The sequence below is a fragment of the Macaca nemestrina genome, chromosome 6 (genome assembly GCF_043159975.1).
Source record: "Macaca nemestrina isolate mMacNem1 chromosome 6, mMacNem.hap1, whole genome shotgun sequence".
In the NCBI taxonomy this organism is placed as follows: Eukaryota; Metazoa; Chordata; class Mammalia; order Primates; family Cercopithecidae; genus Macaca; species Macaca nemestrina.
In genome coordinates this window covers 77,333,369-77,349,828 of record NC_092130.1, presented here as the reverse complement: position 1 = coordinate 77,349,828, position 16,460 = coordinate 77,333,369, and the positions used below count along the sequence as shown (strand labels likewise).

At 32.3% G+C, this 16,460-nt stretch overlaps 1 protein-coding gene across 23 annotated transcripts in view; it reads left to right on the top strand.

Annotated features, from left to right (window-relative positions):
* LOC105471070 (diphosphoinositol pentakisphosphate kinase 2) overlaps positions 1 to 15,859 on the top strand; it is a 77,252-nt gene extending 61,393 nt beyond the window's left edge. For 15 of the 23 annotated variants that reach the window (XM_024789489.2, XM_011723432.3, XM_011723429.3 and 12 more), the window contains 3 exons: positions 3,406 to 3,546; positions 7,573 to 7,698; positions 14,174 to 15,859. In XM_024789489.2, the coding sequence (XP_024645257.1) occupies positions 3,406 to 3,546; positions 7,573 to 7,698; positions 14,174 to 14,286 (380 nt within the window). In that variant the 3' untranslated portion in view covers positions 14,287 to 15,859. Of the gene's footprint in view, positions 1 to 1,655; positions 1,784 to 3,405; positions 3,547 to 7,572; positions 7,699 to 14,173 lie in introns of those variants that run through there. The other 8 variants (XM_011723423.3, XM_011723428.3, XM_011723421.3 and 5 more) reach the window with 2 other exon arrangements.
* Positions 15,860 to 16,460: the final 601 nt, after the last annotated feature.

Genomic DNA, 16,460 nt, shown 5'->3' with positions numbered 1-16,460 from the left:
AATGTGGGGTATACAGTATCATTCATTTCTTCATCCTTATTATCAATTGGCATACAATTCCAACTTGTTATTCACCCAAATTATTGATACTGTCTAGCTCCCTTTTCAGCTGTAATTTATATAGCAATTTAACATTACTCATCAAACTTTTAAATGACCACAATGATGATGAGTTTTAATGCTAAATTAACACCTGAAAATTTCTTCTAATTTCTCAGATGATCAGTCTACACAAATTTTTAAATTTCAATTAGTATTCTTTAATTTTTCTTAATTCTCAATAACTTTTTTCTTCCTAATTTTCTGATCATATGGTTGTTTTATTGAGATAGTTAAACAAATATATAGAGTCACCCATGTCAAATAGCCAAAATAAGATGTGTCTTTGAAAAATTCTTGGGCACCGGGTGATGCATATTTCTCTGTATAACATCGTCTGTTCCTGGCTATTTTCCTAAAGCAAAACCCTATTTGGTCTGGAGCACTCTGAAAACTTTGTCCAGCATTCACTTTGTTCTTGATAGCAATGTGGTTTGCTATTATCAAGCAACCAATTCCTTTTAGTACCACTGCTTTTCTTAAAATTTAGAGGGCTCATAATAAGAGGAAGATTAAGTTAAGATCTAGAAACCCAATTCTGTTAAATTCCATTTTTCTGGCTGAATAGGAAAGTTTTTCATGACCATTATTTGTAAAAGGAATTATTGCAGCATTATAACATCTAACATAGACCTTGATATTGTGGAGCAAGAGGGAATATTTACTGATCATTTTACAATAATTCAGGATCAAAGAATTTAAAAGAAAACTTACAGATTTTTGCTTGTATTACACATGGAATGAAGATACTTTTATCCCTGGAACTCTTTTCCTTTTAAATGCAAGTAAGTCTTTCAAAAACTCAAGTCAGATCTTTCAGAAACTTTTATGAAGCTAAAGGATTCAACACAAGTTTATGGTCATTCTCCCCGTTCTGGATCCTTTAACAACACGTCTAAATAACATTGCACTAATAATTCTTGAAGGTGGAATAAGAAGATCTCATCCTCAACAAGTAAAAATTTAGCCTTAAAGCTTAATGTACTTTCCCTTCATTGTAGCTGTTTAAATGCTACTTTTTGAAGAAAGTGATTCTTATTTGATACAGCTGCAGCTTCTAAAGAACCCGCATGCCTAAGAACCTCTTAGAAGAAACACAGAAGTCACAAGAAAAACAGAAGCCACAAAAATTCTAAGAAGAGACATTGCAGGTTTAAGACCATAGTTTTTGTACTGAATGCTATGTGTTTAAAACCAGTATTCGGGGTATTATTATCTAGGAGAATCTGTGTTTAACTGAAGGTTTTAAAAATTAAAAATATTTCTGTTAATTTTAATAGAAAATAGAGTAATTTTATATTCCTTTGGTTTAGGCTCTTTTTAAAAAAATGTGGATTTTCCGCACATATAAATGCATATGAGATGCATTCCTTTCAATTCTACAAATATTTATTTTGAGTTTTAAGGTTTCCTTTTTTCCTTTTTTAATACTGTGTTGTCTTATCTGTCTTACGAATTGTCATTTGACTCTTCCTTTTACTTTTTATTTCCCCTAACTTTCATGTTATTTCCATCTTTAACACATATCATGGACTTACCCCTCCCTTCATCTTTAGTTCAAGGAACATGGTGAAACAAGTACCTTCTGACAGTGCTTTACCTTATTTTCTGGGCCTCTGTGCAGAACACCTACACCTCTATAGGTGCTGGTCCGTTTCCTCTGTGGAATTTCTAGGCTCCAGTGGTATGTTTTTATAGCTTCTAAACATGTCAGCAGGGTGGCTTTTTAAATTGCTGCGCTAACCCTTTCATTGTGCATCAAAGGAAAGTTTACTAAAGATAAGTGGAAAAAAATGTAGTCTAGAGGAACTTAATTATATTGTCATTTGCCTGTTATAAAATCTAGCAGGCAAATGAAATAAAATAATTGCTATAAAAGATATATAAACCTTGTGAGGAAAGAAGAAAAGATCTCATCGTTAAGTTTAGTGTAATGCAAAGAAAGGGTTTGCGCTCATTTGCATGAATCTTGTACTTCTAAAAAATGTAACAGTTGTGCAAGCCTAATTTCTTTAGTGCTTAATTTAGGTGCTTTAGCTGCTGTTATGGTATAGTTTTGTTTTTGTTTTTGTTTTCAAAGTATGTGTAATGTTCTGTCATGCTTTGGTTTGTACCTGAAAATCAGACATACCAGTTTTGCAAGTCCTTTGGTTATCTTCCTAGGAAGATTAGATTCTCTTTTAACCAAAGTTTCCTTATTCTAACTGAGAATTAGGCAGTTCTTGAGTCAATATTTCCTTCAATATTTAAATAAATCAAACATCAGTCAATTTAAAAATGAGCACACACCTATTGAAGCAAAGAGTCTTGCAGTCTGAGGTTAATTTTTACTTTTAATGATATTTGACTTGATAGAAAATTTTATTTGAGTATTGTAGGTATTTAACTGGGGGAAATTTGTTTGGATTTTTAGAAGAGTAGATGCAGAAAGACTCGTTATTTTTAACAGTATATGAAAGCAATTTTAAAAGCCATTCAGTTGAATAAAGTTTAAATAAACAGGCAATTTTCTTTTTTAAAAAAGTGAATAACCTATATCCTATTTGTTTGAAAACATAAACTGTGTATTTAAGTGCTTTTGTTTCAGTGATGGTATTAATACATATTTGCATGGTTGTTTCATGAAATTTTTGTATTTCTGTGCCATTGTTAAAAATAGGATCATATTTGTATTTTGTATTGCTTTTAACTTGACCTAACTTTACACAGCCAGTGATTCCTAGTAATATAATTATGTGTTAATACAGTAAAGGTAGGTGAAATACGTTTTGGAATTTTTATTCCAGCATGAATGAATGAATGTTGTTTTGGGCTCATACTAGAGAGTGTCATTGGTCTTGGCATGCCTGGAAAAGTATCTAAAAAAATTATTTACAAGTAATTATATAATTTTTCAACAAGAACTTACTGTTAGCATCCTGGCATCAGGGATACATCATGTGGCATCAGCTTAATTCACCCACTGAATAGACCTGACTTCAAAAAATAAAAACTGAAAACTTGTATTTCTTTGTTTTTTTTTCCCTAGGTTTTTAAAGTATTATTCTTAGATTTTACCAATATAGAATGAAATTGTGTGCATGCTATACTACGTGATTACATTTAAAAAGAAATCTTTGTCACATCTTGTTCCAGCTCCATATTGCATAGCATCTGGTGTCATGACTTCAGAGATATTGTGTGTTTGCATGTGATAGACTGAAAAGACCTAAACTGTCCAGTTCTAAACAGTAGTCTTCCTTTTTAATTACTGATTTTTAAAATATCCATCTTTTATTTTTTGTTTTTGGTTTTTTTCTCTTCTAGGCTTTGAATTGTATTCCATGGTGCCATCTATTTGTCCTCTAGAAACTCTTCATAATGCCCTATCTTTAAAGCAAGTGGATGAATTTCTTGCTTCCATTGCTTCTCCATCATCTGATGTTCCACGGAAGACCCCTGAAATTTGTAGGAAATTTTTCTTTCATTGTTATTATTTAGTTGCTGGGCAACTACATACTATCCGAATATAACAGAAATTATGAAAACATAAAAGCAGGTAGTGTTAATGAGTAGAAGTTTAGGGGACAAAGGAGTATAAAGGGACATTATTAGGAATTCTTTGGTGTAATGTGAACTGTAGCTCTTTTTTTTACTCTCTGCCAAATTCTTTTTTTCTTACCAAAAAAAAAAAAAAAGCAGTAGAAGTCAGCAAAATATAGGGTTGTGGTCTTTTGTTAAAACTATGTTTGCTAGAAATCTCACATTCCTATTGTATATAATTTTATAGCAAAGTTTTTTAAAACTGCAAAATAACAGTCCGCATTAACCCATTCATACACACTCATCTCCTGACTACCTTTGGTAAGTAGAAAGAGCTTTTAACTAAAGACAGCAAATTAGGACAACAGTTTTTCAAATTGTGTATCTCAGAAAACATTCTGAAGAGATTAATTTGTGTGTTTGAAGGAAAGATGTTCATGGTTAAATAAGTTTTAGAAACTATGTTATATCCCGCCTCCTGTTGGAGAGGTATAGCTGTATTAGCATATAAAAGGCTGACGTTCTTCTGTAAAGAAGGCTGTATAACCCAGATTTTCCAAAACTTATTTTTTAGAAAACACTTTTTTGGTAACACATTAAATATCATGTGGCACTATTCTGAGGGACATCATTTTGGGAAATGCTCAGGGCTTCCTTTTTAGGTGTGAGAAGTCAGCTGCCAGTTGTCGTTTTCAGCTCTGTAGGATTCCTCAGTACTTTGGAAATTCCAGTTTGGAAAGCATTAGTTTTGGGAGAGAGTGCTTTTTGCTTAGAGCTAAGAATCTTACTATTCTAGTCATATCTTAGAAAGTGACAAACTTTCTTTGTATATCATTCCTCTTTTTTTGAGTGCTGTAAATAAATTTTGCTCAAGAATAAAATGAGGTATTAGAGCTCTCGGAATGAATGCCACTTTTATGTCTGACCGTCACTCTCCTCTTTCCTGGGCCACCACATTGTATAATTCTAGAGAGCTCTATTCTCTTTATATTCTGTCTAAATGATACCCCCTGCATTTATACAAAGTAGTGACCTTTCCCTTTTCTTCCGTTTTTGGTAGTAGAGGCCAGCTTTCAATCATTTACAGTAATAGAGATGTATATTGGTGAGTGTTCTAAAGTATTTCACTTAAGGGATGGTTTTAGGAAGTAGGTCTTAATTTAAAAATTTGCATATATATGTGTCCGATTCTTAGAACTGATAATACTCCAAATGAAATAACTTCTCCAAGTGGTAAAGGTCAGAGTCAGGAAAATGAAGGTGGTCATCTCCTTTTATATTTTCTATAACCTGATAGAATGGACAATGCTGTTACCTCAGAATACAGTAGAGAACCTGAATAAATTCTAGTTTACCCCTTCACCCTTAATGATGTTTCATTGCTTCCCTGGGGAAAGGATTTGAAATCTTAAAATAGAGATTAAAGAATTATTCTAATTAGTAAATAAGAATTTAGGGGTAGATATCAATACTATTTAGATTTTAGAAGACTTGCAGTGAATGATTTGAAGGTAATAAAAATAGTAAGGAGGTGTTTGTTATGAAAGGAGAATTTTAGTAGAATATTTACAAAAAGATAACATTTTAAGGTTTGTTTTGTGATACTTTTGATGGATTCATTTTTGTGGTTAGTGAATTCAATTCATCAGAGTATATTACTGAAGGATATTAATGAAGCAAAGGATATTAGATTCTTGTTCCGGTTGTGCTAATTTCTAATTAGCTCTTCTGTATATCATGGATACAAATTGTACCTCAGTCCCTCTAGCTCTCTTAAAATTTCATGCAATTAGTTACTAACAGAACTAAATGAGAAAGTAAATGTACTTAATGTGGCTCATAGAATTGGATAAACCTTAGAGATAATCTAGTTCATTGGTCTTCAAACTGTATTCCCAAGAGACTGTGGAAATTTCATGAGGAAGAGAAAGATGCTGTATAGTTAGGACTTGTGTCTTTCATGGCTGCTTCAACCAGAGTATCTGCTTTGGTCTATTTAATTTAAGATTTCACTTAAGAACAGCTTTACCATTTAAAGAAAAAAATCACAGAAAGATACAGTTAAGGAAATCAATGAGTTAGTGGTCAAGCAAGACTAAAACCCAGGTCTTCTAAAGCCTCTATTTTTCTCATTATTTTTGAATAGCAAAGAAAATAGGGTGCCAGTTATGATGAAAGTATTTCAATCTTGCATTTTATAGAGTAACTATAGGAATAATATTTATTAAATCATAGGATATTTATATTATTTGCAATTAGTTCTCTGAGTTATCAAGCTGTAACTTGATATATATATATATCATCATATACATAGAATTATATTCATTTTGTGGTGTTTATATCAAGGGAAAAGGAACTGTTAATCATTCTCTGTCCTTCCAAGTTTTTTTTTCTCACCTAAGGCAAAATAAATAAATATTAATACTAAAAGATAGCTTACAATGGGGAAGTGACAATATCAGGTTGGAGAAAAAGGAGTAGGTATATTAATTAGGATAAGTTAGTGATGGAAGTTCATAGAGTAGGGTAAAAATATGCAAACAGGAAAGGGCTAAGTAAATTTATGTTGTTTTATGATGTTTTAAGGACTTTTTATCACTTAGATTATTTTCATTAATAACTACTTTGAGCTCTCTCAGTTAAATGTATAATCATTCTTTGTAGGTGTCAACGAGCAAAGGCACATTTGCCATAACTAGCCCACATCTTGATTTTCAAAAGCACGCTGCATCTCCCTTTGTTTAGGGAATCTACAAGCTCATGCTGGTAGTGGATAAATACACTCCCAACTGCAGAATTGTCTGTTTCTCCCTTTAATTTGGCAGATTTTTGCTTTGTGTGTTTTGGAGCTCTGTTATATAATGCATATTTGATTATTGGTTCTTCCTAATATCCCCTACTTTGGCCTGTCCTTGCCTAGAGGATTCCATACTTAAGAATTATCCCTACTTCTCCTTTTTACACCTTTCAATTTCTCTGTCTTAGTTAGAAAGAGAACCGGAAAAACCCAACTTTAAAATTCACTCCCTCTTATTTAGTTAAATTTCAACTGGCTAATATAGGAAAATAGTGTCTTTTATTACTTATAACTTAATTAGTTTATTCCTAAATATGGTAGTTTAGTATACCATTATATTTGTAGATGAAACATCCCCGAATCTATAATTATTATTTTTTCTTAGAGAAAAACAGTTCAAGACTCTGTCTCTTTATTCCCCCCCGCCCCCGAGACAGAGTTTTGCTCTATCGCCCAGGCTGGAGTGCAGTGGCACAATTATGGCACACTACAGCCTCAACCTTCCAGGCTCAAGCAGTCCTTCTGCCTCAGCCTCCTGAGTAGCTGGAACCACAGACCCAGCTAATTTTTAAATTTTCAATAGAAATGAGGCCTCCCTGTGTTGCCCAGGCTGGTCTTGAACTCCTAGGGTCAAGCGATCTTCCTGCCTTGGCCTAACTAAATTGTAAGTAATAAATAAATCAAATTATTTTTCTATATTAGCCAGTTGAAATTTATCCTCCCAGTCCCTGGCCAGGCATGGTGGTTTATGCCTGTAATTCTAGCATGAACTACCACACCTGGTGAGGGGATTACTGACTGTTACCATTCAAGAAAACTATGCCATTAGCTCTTTTCCATGCCTTAAAAACCTCAGTTTCTGTCAGCAAAAGATAAAGTCTGTTGCTCTCTTCTTGGCATTCCTTTGGTGCATACTATTTAAATGCTTATTATTTACAATATAAACAAAACATCGATTTGTCTAAGGCCATAAGAGAACTATCTTTTTATTTAAAAAGATGATTTTGCTGAATTTACCTTGCAAAGCTTACCTTGACCATTTTCTTCTGTTATTATGAATATTTGTAGGTTCACTAAATTATAAGAAATTTTCTGTGATGTTAAGATATAATTGGCAGGAAATTATTAAATTAACGTTTGTTTATTTTTTTCAGCCTCTACAGCTTTGCGTTCCAGTCCAATAATGAGAAAAAAAGTATCTTTAAATACGTATACACCTGCAAAGATCCTCCCAACACCACCAGCTACCTTAAAGAGTACTAAAGCAAGCAGCAAACCAGGTTAGGGGTGTGTGTGTTGAGTTTGTGGATTTGCCCCAGAAATAAGAGGAATAGTAACTTGCTTTTTAAATGTTAAATTTGTTTTTAATTAGGATCTTTACACTTCCCTAGAACGTAATGATCCTAAGGGTTAAAAATCTATTATTGTAGTCTATTGATATATATGTGTTTTTTGTCTGTTGTCTTCCTCTCTCCCCACATCTGTTCACAAAATATATTTCACAATCACACTTTTCCCCAAACTAATTTATGGACTGTCTTCTTTTGCCTTTCTTTTGAGTTTAAGGCATCATCTTATATGAAAATTTCTATGGGCCAGGCATAGTGGTATACACCTGTAATCCCAGCTACTCAGGAAGTGGAGGTATAAGGGTTACTTGAGCCCAGGAGTTCAAGCCCAACCTAGGCAACATAGCAAGACCCTGTCTCAAGTATTAAAAAAAGAAAGAAAAAAATTGTTTTCTCTTTACTGAGAATATTTGCATCTCTCCATTCTCAGTCTGATTATGTGACTACCAAAATTAACTATCTTTTATTAGCATTTTTCTACTTTAGCTTCATGGCACATTTAATATTTTTGGCCTTTCCTGAAATGCTGTCTTACCCTATTACTCTATTGTGATATTCTATCCATTTATCTTATTCCTCTACTTTTCTTGTTTGATGATCCTTCTTCTTTCTACTTTCTTATCCCAGACAAGAACATGATACTCTATTCATTTTTCTTACCCTATATATTTTTTCCTCAGAGAATTTCATATACCTCCAAAGCTTTGACAACGGCTTCATTGCAGATGTCTTCATTCTTTTCTTCTTAGTGCTCTCAAATGTTCTTTTGATTAAGAGTTTATGCTTAACAGTCAGAGAAACGTAGATTAAAATCTCAGTTCTGCTACTTATTAGCTGTGTGACTCTGGACAAGTTACTTAACCTCTCTGATCTTTAGTCTCATAGTCATAAAATCAGGGTAATACTACCTTCTTCATAAAATTGTCAGAAATAATTGCAATTTTATATATAAAGTACTTGGCACACATAGTAAACACTCACGAAATGGTAACTGCTATTGTTATATTGTATCCAAACTGCTCTCTTTACTTCTCCCCAAATAAATTCCCTTAGCATTCATGCCTTTTTTTCCTATTAAAATGTTATCCCTTTTACCTCACATCCTTCAAGACTCAATCCAACCTCTTCCACTGATAATGTATTTTTATGATTATCAAAACATGAACTTCAATAATGCTCTGTGCTACTGATTTGATCTAGTATACCTGATTACTATCAGATTACCAGGCCTTGTAAGTCAGGGGCAGTATCTTAAACCACAAATATTATAGATTTGAACCTTGCACATTCCAACTAATAAGTATGTGAAACAACAGACAATTGAGTAAGTATCTTAAATATAAGTTGTGATGCATCCCATATACCACAAAAAGCTAACATTTGTATAGTTACTTATATTATAAGCTTTTTTCTATTCTCATAGTTTTCACTATAAATGTTAGAGGTCAATACCATTCTTATGTCCATTACAGATGAAAAAAGTAACAGATATAGTAACTTAATCTCAGCTTACATAGGTAGTAGTCGGTAGACCTAGGATTTGAATGCATTTTGACTCAGTACATTGTTCTTTAGACACATAATAAATGCATTAGTTCATATACATTTTTAAGTAATAAAGTACAAATGGTGTTATATTTGACATTTCAAATGTTAAGTCAACCTTGCATTTCTAGGATGAACCCTACTCAGTCATGATATATTATATATATGAAGGTCTATAAAATTCTCGGAGGAAAAATACATAGGGTAAGACAAACGAACAGAGTAGCATGTAACTGTATGGGATAAGAAAGTGGGAAAAAGAAGGATCATCAACCGGAAAAGTATATCAGAGAAACGGAAAGAATATCATGATAGAATAATATCTTGGAAGTCAGGGTAAGAGAGCATTTCAGGAAGGATCAACAATACAATCAAATGTGTCACGAAGTTAAGATAGAAAAATGCTGACAAAAAATAGTTGAATTTGATTTTGAAGAAATTTGCATTTGCATTTGTAAAAGATAGGATATTAGTCTGTATTATTTTTGTTCCTGTTTTTGTAATGCCTTTTTTCCAGGTTTTGGTATCAGAGTAATGCTAGCTTCATAAAATAATTTGGAAGTGCTTTCTATTTTCTGAAAGAGTTTTTATAATATTTTTATTTCTTCCTTGAATGTTTGGTAGAATTAATTTTATTTCAATTAATTTTGATAGAATTTATCTTTCCTTTTTGTGATACTTTTGGTAGTTGTATTTTTTTTAGGAATTTGTTCATTTTATGTAAGTTGTCAAATTTGTTGCTCTTTTATTATCTTTTTAATGAATGTGGTAATAACTTTCATGATACTGGTAATTTGTGTTCTTTTTTTGTGATCATTCTCACTAGGGATTTATCAATTTTGTTGGCTTTTTCAAAGAACCAACTTTTGGCTCTTTGTTTTTCTGTTGGTTTTATGTTTAAAACACAATTTTTTGTTTGTTTGGTTTTTTTCAACTGAGTCTCCCTCTGTTGCCCCAGCTGGTGTGCAATGGTGTGATCTCTGCTCACTGCAACCTCCACTTCCCGGGTTCAAGCAATTCTGCCTCGGCCTCCCAAGTAGCTGGGATTACGGGTGACTGCCACCACGCCTGGCTAATTTTTTTATGTTATTAGTAGAGATGGGGTTTCACCATGTTGGCCAGGCTGGTCTCGAACTCCTGACCTCAGGTGATTCACCCGCCTCAGCCTCCCAAAGTGCTGGGATTACAGGTGTGAGCCACGGCACCCGGCCTTAAAACACAATTTTTTTAAAAATTATTTTAAATTATTTTAATTATTTAAAAAATTATTTTCTACATTCTACTTTCTTTGGGTTTACTTTTATCCTCTATTTCTAGTTTCTTAGGTCATTGATTGTTATCTATTTCAAACATTTAAAACTTTTAAGTTTCCCTCTAAGCATTTTAGTTGCGTCTCACAAATGTTATATTGTATTTTCATTATCATTCAGTTAGAAATACTTTCTAGTTTATGTGTGATTTCTTCTTTGATCCATTGCATATTTAGAATTATATTGGTTAAATTCCAAATATTGAGGGGTTTTTTATTGTTTTTAATCAATTTCTTATTTAGTTCCATTGCAGTTATAAAAACATACGCCGTGTCATTTCAGTCTTTTAAATGTAGGACTTATTTTATGGCTTAACATCTGGAATATTTTGAATATAATATGTGTACTAAAAAAAACCCAAATGTTTGTCTTATAGTTCATTGATCCTAATGGACACTATTTTATCATTGTGCCTGAGGTCAAGGTTGTTGATAATGTTCAGATAGTGAGTCTTTACTATTTGGTTTTTCTTTGGCAGAGAGGTGGTCAAGGAAGGGATTGGTTGTTCTATCAATTGTACAGAGAGCAATTACACTCACAACTGCCGAATTGTCTGTTTCTCCCTTTCATTTGGCAGATTTTTGCTTTGTGTGTTTTGGAGCTCTGTTATATAATTAAATGCATATTTGATTATGGGATCTTCCTAATATATTGACTCATTTATTATCATGACTTTTTTTCTCTTTAATTTCCATTAATGTTTTGTTTTTAAGGTTTGTTTTATCTGATGTGATATAGGTCATCAAACTTTCTTATTTAAGGCATTCTAACAATATCTGCCTTATAGTTGCAGTTTACAGTTCATTAACATTTAATGTAATTATTGATCTGTTGAGGTTAGTCTACTACTTTATGTTTTCTGTTATTCCTTTTGATGATTATACCTTTATTCTTTCCTACTCTACCTTATTTTGTACTAATTCAATATTTTTAAGAATTTTATTTAACTTTTTCTATGGACTTTTGCTATATCTTTTTGCATTTTTGTTGTTGTTGTTGTTGCTCTAAATATATATTCCTAATTTTTCACCATCTACTTAGGGTTAATTTTGCACCACTGAAAGTATAATATAGAAACCTTGCCACTGTATAGATTCATTTACCTTACCCTCTTCCCATTCTTTATACATAGTTATCCTTATGTGTTACTTCCACATATATTATAAACACTATAATACAATGTTATGATATTTGCTTTAAGCAGTCATATGTATTTTAAAGAAACTTAGAGGAGAAAGAGGTTCTATATTTATCCATATATTTGCCACATTTTTTGCTCTTTATTCCTTCCTTGAAGTCTGTGTTTCCATCTGGTTTCATTTGCCTTCAGCCTGAAGCTTTTTAGCATTTCTTAATCTGCAGGTCTGTTGGCAACAAATTCTATTCATTTTATTGTGTCTGAAAAATGGCTTTATTTTGCCTTCATTTTTGCAGTGTAGTTTTTGCCAAATAGAGAATTCTGGGTAGAAAATTTTTTATTTCAGCACTTTAATGATATTCTACTGTCTTCTGGTTCCCATTGTTTCTGATAAGAAGACTTAGTTAATTTGAATTACTGTTCGCATAAATGCAATGGGTTGTTTTTCTGTGCTTGCTTTCAGTGTTTTCTCTTTATCTTTGATTTTCAGCAGGTTGACTATGGCATATTTATGTCTATATTTTTTTTCTTTTTTGGTAATACTCCAAAAAAGATGTTGATTTGGTTGATGTTGATTTGGTTGATTTGGTTGATGTTTACTTTTACTTACTTTTCATTCTGTTGTTAAACCCATCTAGTTTTTATTTCAGACCTTTTATTTCAGGTATTTATTCTTTTAGATGTTCTGTTTGATTCTTTTAAATAGTTTTTTTGCAGGGATTTTTCTCTTTTTATTCATTATAAACTTATGTGTCTTTGTCCTAGAGCATAGTTAGAATTGTTGCTTTAAAATTCTTGTCTGTTAATCTGACTCATCTCCAAAGAGATCTGTATCAATTTATGCATTCTCAGCAAGAAAGATCTTTTTCTGTTTCTTAGTATATTAATTTTGGATTATATTGTAGACATTATGAATGGTATGTTCTAGAAACTCTGGATTTTGTTATTTCTGTTATATTCCTCCAAAAAAATATTGTTTTGTTTGTTTTTAAACAAAGAGTTAGCCTTAGCTGAGCTCAGATTGTAAAACATGGTGTTCCATGTAGTGGCTGGCAAAAATTTCAGTTCATTTTGCTTTAGCTGGGCTCCTTGGACTTTACTCTGCTCATGCCATACATTTGACCATCATTTACAAATAGAATTGTGGGCTCATCCTTTCTGAGATTTTCCACCTTACTTTCTAGTAGCTGTGGTTGCCGCAATACTTGTCTTCTGCTTCTTATGTTGGACTTGTAGCCATTGTACATGGTGCGTATTAGGGCCTATCCTCAGGCTAAAAAGAAGGGGAATCTTATCCCATATTGTTCCCTTTTTCCAAGTACTGATTCTTCTCTAGTAACGGCCTGCTCTTGTTCACTATTTAGTGTCTTCAGGTAGTTCTTCCTCATATTTAGTACAGAGTGTATATTTGTTATCTGTAGGAAGATTGGTCTGATAGGAGCTTACCCATACATCTATTCATCCATATTAGAAATGTAGTAAAGTAATGCCACCTAGAATGGTTTTTTATTTTATTTATTTATTAATTATTATCATTTTTTTCTTTTGAGACAACGTCTTGTTTTCTTACCCAAGCTGGACTACAGTGTTGCAATCATAGCTTACTGCAGCCTCAACCTCCCAGGCTCAAGCAATCTTCTTACCTTGGCCTCCTGAGTAGCTGAGACTATAAGTGTGTGCCACCACACCCAGCTAATTTTTAAAGTTTTTTGTAGAGAAGGGGGTCTCACTATGTTGCCAGGGCTGGTCTTGAACTTCTGGGCTCAAGCGATCCTCCCACATTGGCCCTCCAAAGTGTTGGGATTATAGGTATGAATCACCCTGCCTGGCCTAGAGTAGTTTTTTGATAATTCATTAAGACTTCATGTTGGTTTAGATATGGAAGGATGATTCCTAAGTTAAGAGTGCTTCTAGTTTTCTTACCTTTTAGCTTTTTAGAGTGGGATAAGATAGAAGATACAGGAGGAAATAGATGCTTGTAGGGAAAATGATGAGTTCAGTTTATGCACATGGTTTGTCTTTCTTGTCAGATATCTTTAAAGAAAGTTTCAATTGGCAGTTGTATATACATGTCTTGAGCTAAAGGAAAAGGCCCAGGCCAAAAGTATAAATTTAAAAATCATTAGCACAATGAATGGTAGTTAAAAATTATAAAAACATATTCATTTCCTAGGAAGAATGTAGAGTAAAATGAGAAATTAATTTTATGAACACAGTCCATTGTCATTACCTTTCTATATTTGTGTTGAATTCTGAAAAGTAAAAGGTTAAAAATGCTATATTAAATTTTTACATTTCATTTACATCACAGTTATAACAAGAATTGTTTTGTCAATCAGCAGTATTATTTGAACTTGGATTGTTTGTGTAAACTTAAGCAATAGTTTTTTGTTTTTGTTTTTGTTTTGTGTAGCTGCAAGTGGACCTTCTAGTGCAGTTGTTCCTAATACCTCATCTCGGAAAAAGAGTATAACTAGCAAAACAGAAACGCATGAACACAAAAAAAACACTGGGAAAAAGAAATGAAATCTTAGCAGAAGCTGGAACTTTTTATACTTATAAAAATAGTATGTTCTTCTGTTTCTCCTTATGCATTTATGTGTTCACTTAAAAATGTTTTTAAATCTAAGGGTTTCTTTGTTTATATTCAGGTAAGGAACTTTTGTCATGATCTGGAAATGTTTAAAACAATGTTTGTAGGCATTCTGTGAGTAGCAAAACTTATAGTGATAAAGATTGATTGTTATTAATATGATGTTTACCATGTGCACATAGTAATGAAAAGGAACATAAAAGCCCAGCAGGCTCGTACCAAAGTCACACCAGTAATGCTATGTACTGCAGAGTCTGATTAGATGGCCTTTGTGCACACTTTTATATTCATGGGATTGCATCTTAGCTGTAAAAACTTCTAGGTTGAAATTTGATAGCCAGGGTTACATACTGGGGACTTTTAAAGTATCTTTCCAGAGAGATTTCATTAACCGTTTAGATTAGAATATCTTTCCCAATTGTTACAGTGACATATATGCTGCAATATTTAACAACTGGAATATTAGCCACATGGGCTAATTTTCAATCTGTGTTTTGAATTTTTTTTATTATATGTTATTTAAAATATTACATATGCAGCTGGGAGAACTACACCTTTGTGCACATAGATTTATATATTAATTTGTAGAAAATATTTTCTTTATATATTTCCTTACCATACAAGGTGCCTTGTTCATCAGGAAAACTTTTGTTTCATATGTTGACAAGAAAGGCACCTTTAGAGTTTCTTTTTAAGTATAGTTGACAAATATATAAATGTTACATTTATTTTCAGAGTTCTTTTTAGATCTAAAGAAGTCAGTTCAAAAATGGAAATCAACAATGTTAGGAGAAATCTGAATTCTGTTAAGTTAGTACATATTATGTATAGCATCTGTTTTTAACCATTTCCATTCTTATCCCTAGTGTATCAGTTGATCACACTAAGAAAGCTTAAAGATTGAGCATTTGAAATAAATGCTGTTTATAAATGATTAGATTTTTGAAGGGATATTGAAATCATTGTGCTGTGATTTCATCTATGATATGAAAAATAAATTTATTATCCTTGGTGCTTTTCCCCCCAACCAATGCACAAATAATTGTGAACCACTTGAAATGACTTAAACTGGTAATCCAAATGGGATAATCTGATAAGAATTTCATGCATTGCTAGTTAAATAACTTAAATTGCTAAAGCTTTAGCTTGAAACTTACATTTAGAAAAACTATAGATTTCCCATGGTATGAATGTAACTATCGTAATTCTTCAAAAGAGATTCTTCTCACTTTAGTCATATATGAATTAACTTATAGGAAATAAGCATACTATATGTTAGCTGTTTTAAAAGGTACCAGATGTAAGAGTTATAAATATATACAATTAAAGAAGTTCATGTACTTCACATGAATGTAAATGTGTTATATGGAGACATGTCTTGTAAACAGTTGAATATATGTAAGTTTTCTGTTTGTGAAAATGTAGTTAATGTACTCACTGTGGAGGTAATAAGGAAACGACTTTTTTTTTAAAGTGGAACCTAATTAAAATATTTCCAGAATCAAAGAGACTTAAATGGTAAATTTTTAAAATTTTCTTATCTCTTTTTAGTTTTCAAAGTAGAAAAAATCAGGAATTTTTTTATTAACTACTACTTACATGTTAAATGAAATTTATTATTGGCTATATACATAGCAATATATTACTTTCCAAACTAGAAAGTACAGTACAACTCACTTTTTCTATCGTTATGCAAGAACTGTTACTTTACTGTAGTCACCAGCTCAGTAGTATTGCTCTGTAGACTAGAGAGTCTGTTTGTAAAAATCTTAGAATCATTTTCCAAAACAAATAAAAAGTCTACTATATCAGAGCAAAATATTATAGTTATCACTATTTAGTGGCAGTTTGACTGAAGCATCTGTTTCTCACTTGATTCTGTCCTGAAAAGATGTGAGATTTTTGGTTTTAAATACTAGAAGATATTTCTTCTTATAGCCCAGTCCTGCATCCCAAAGAGGTGAACTACCCCAGCATGAAGAATTGTTTATTCACCCTGAGATATTAATCTTCATAATATATTATTCAGTTCCTTCACCCTTAAAAGCCATATAATAAGCTCAGACCTAACTTAGCCCTTAAAGTCTAGTGCTGGCAGATTCTGCTG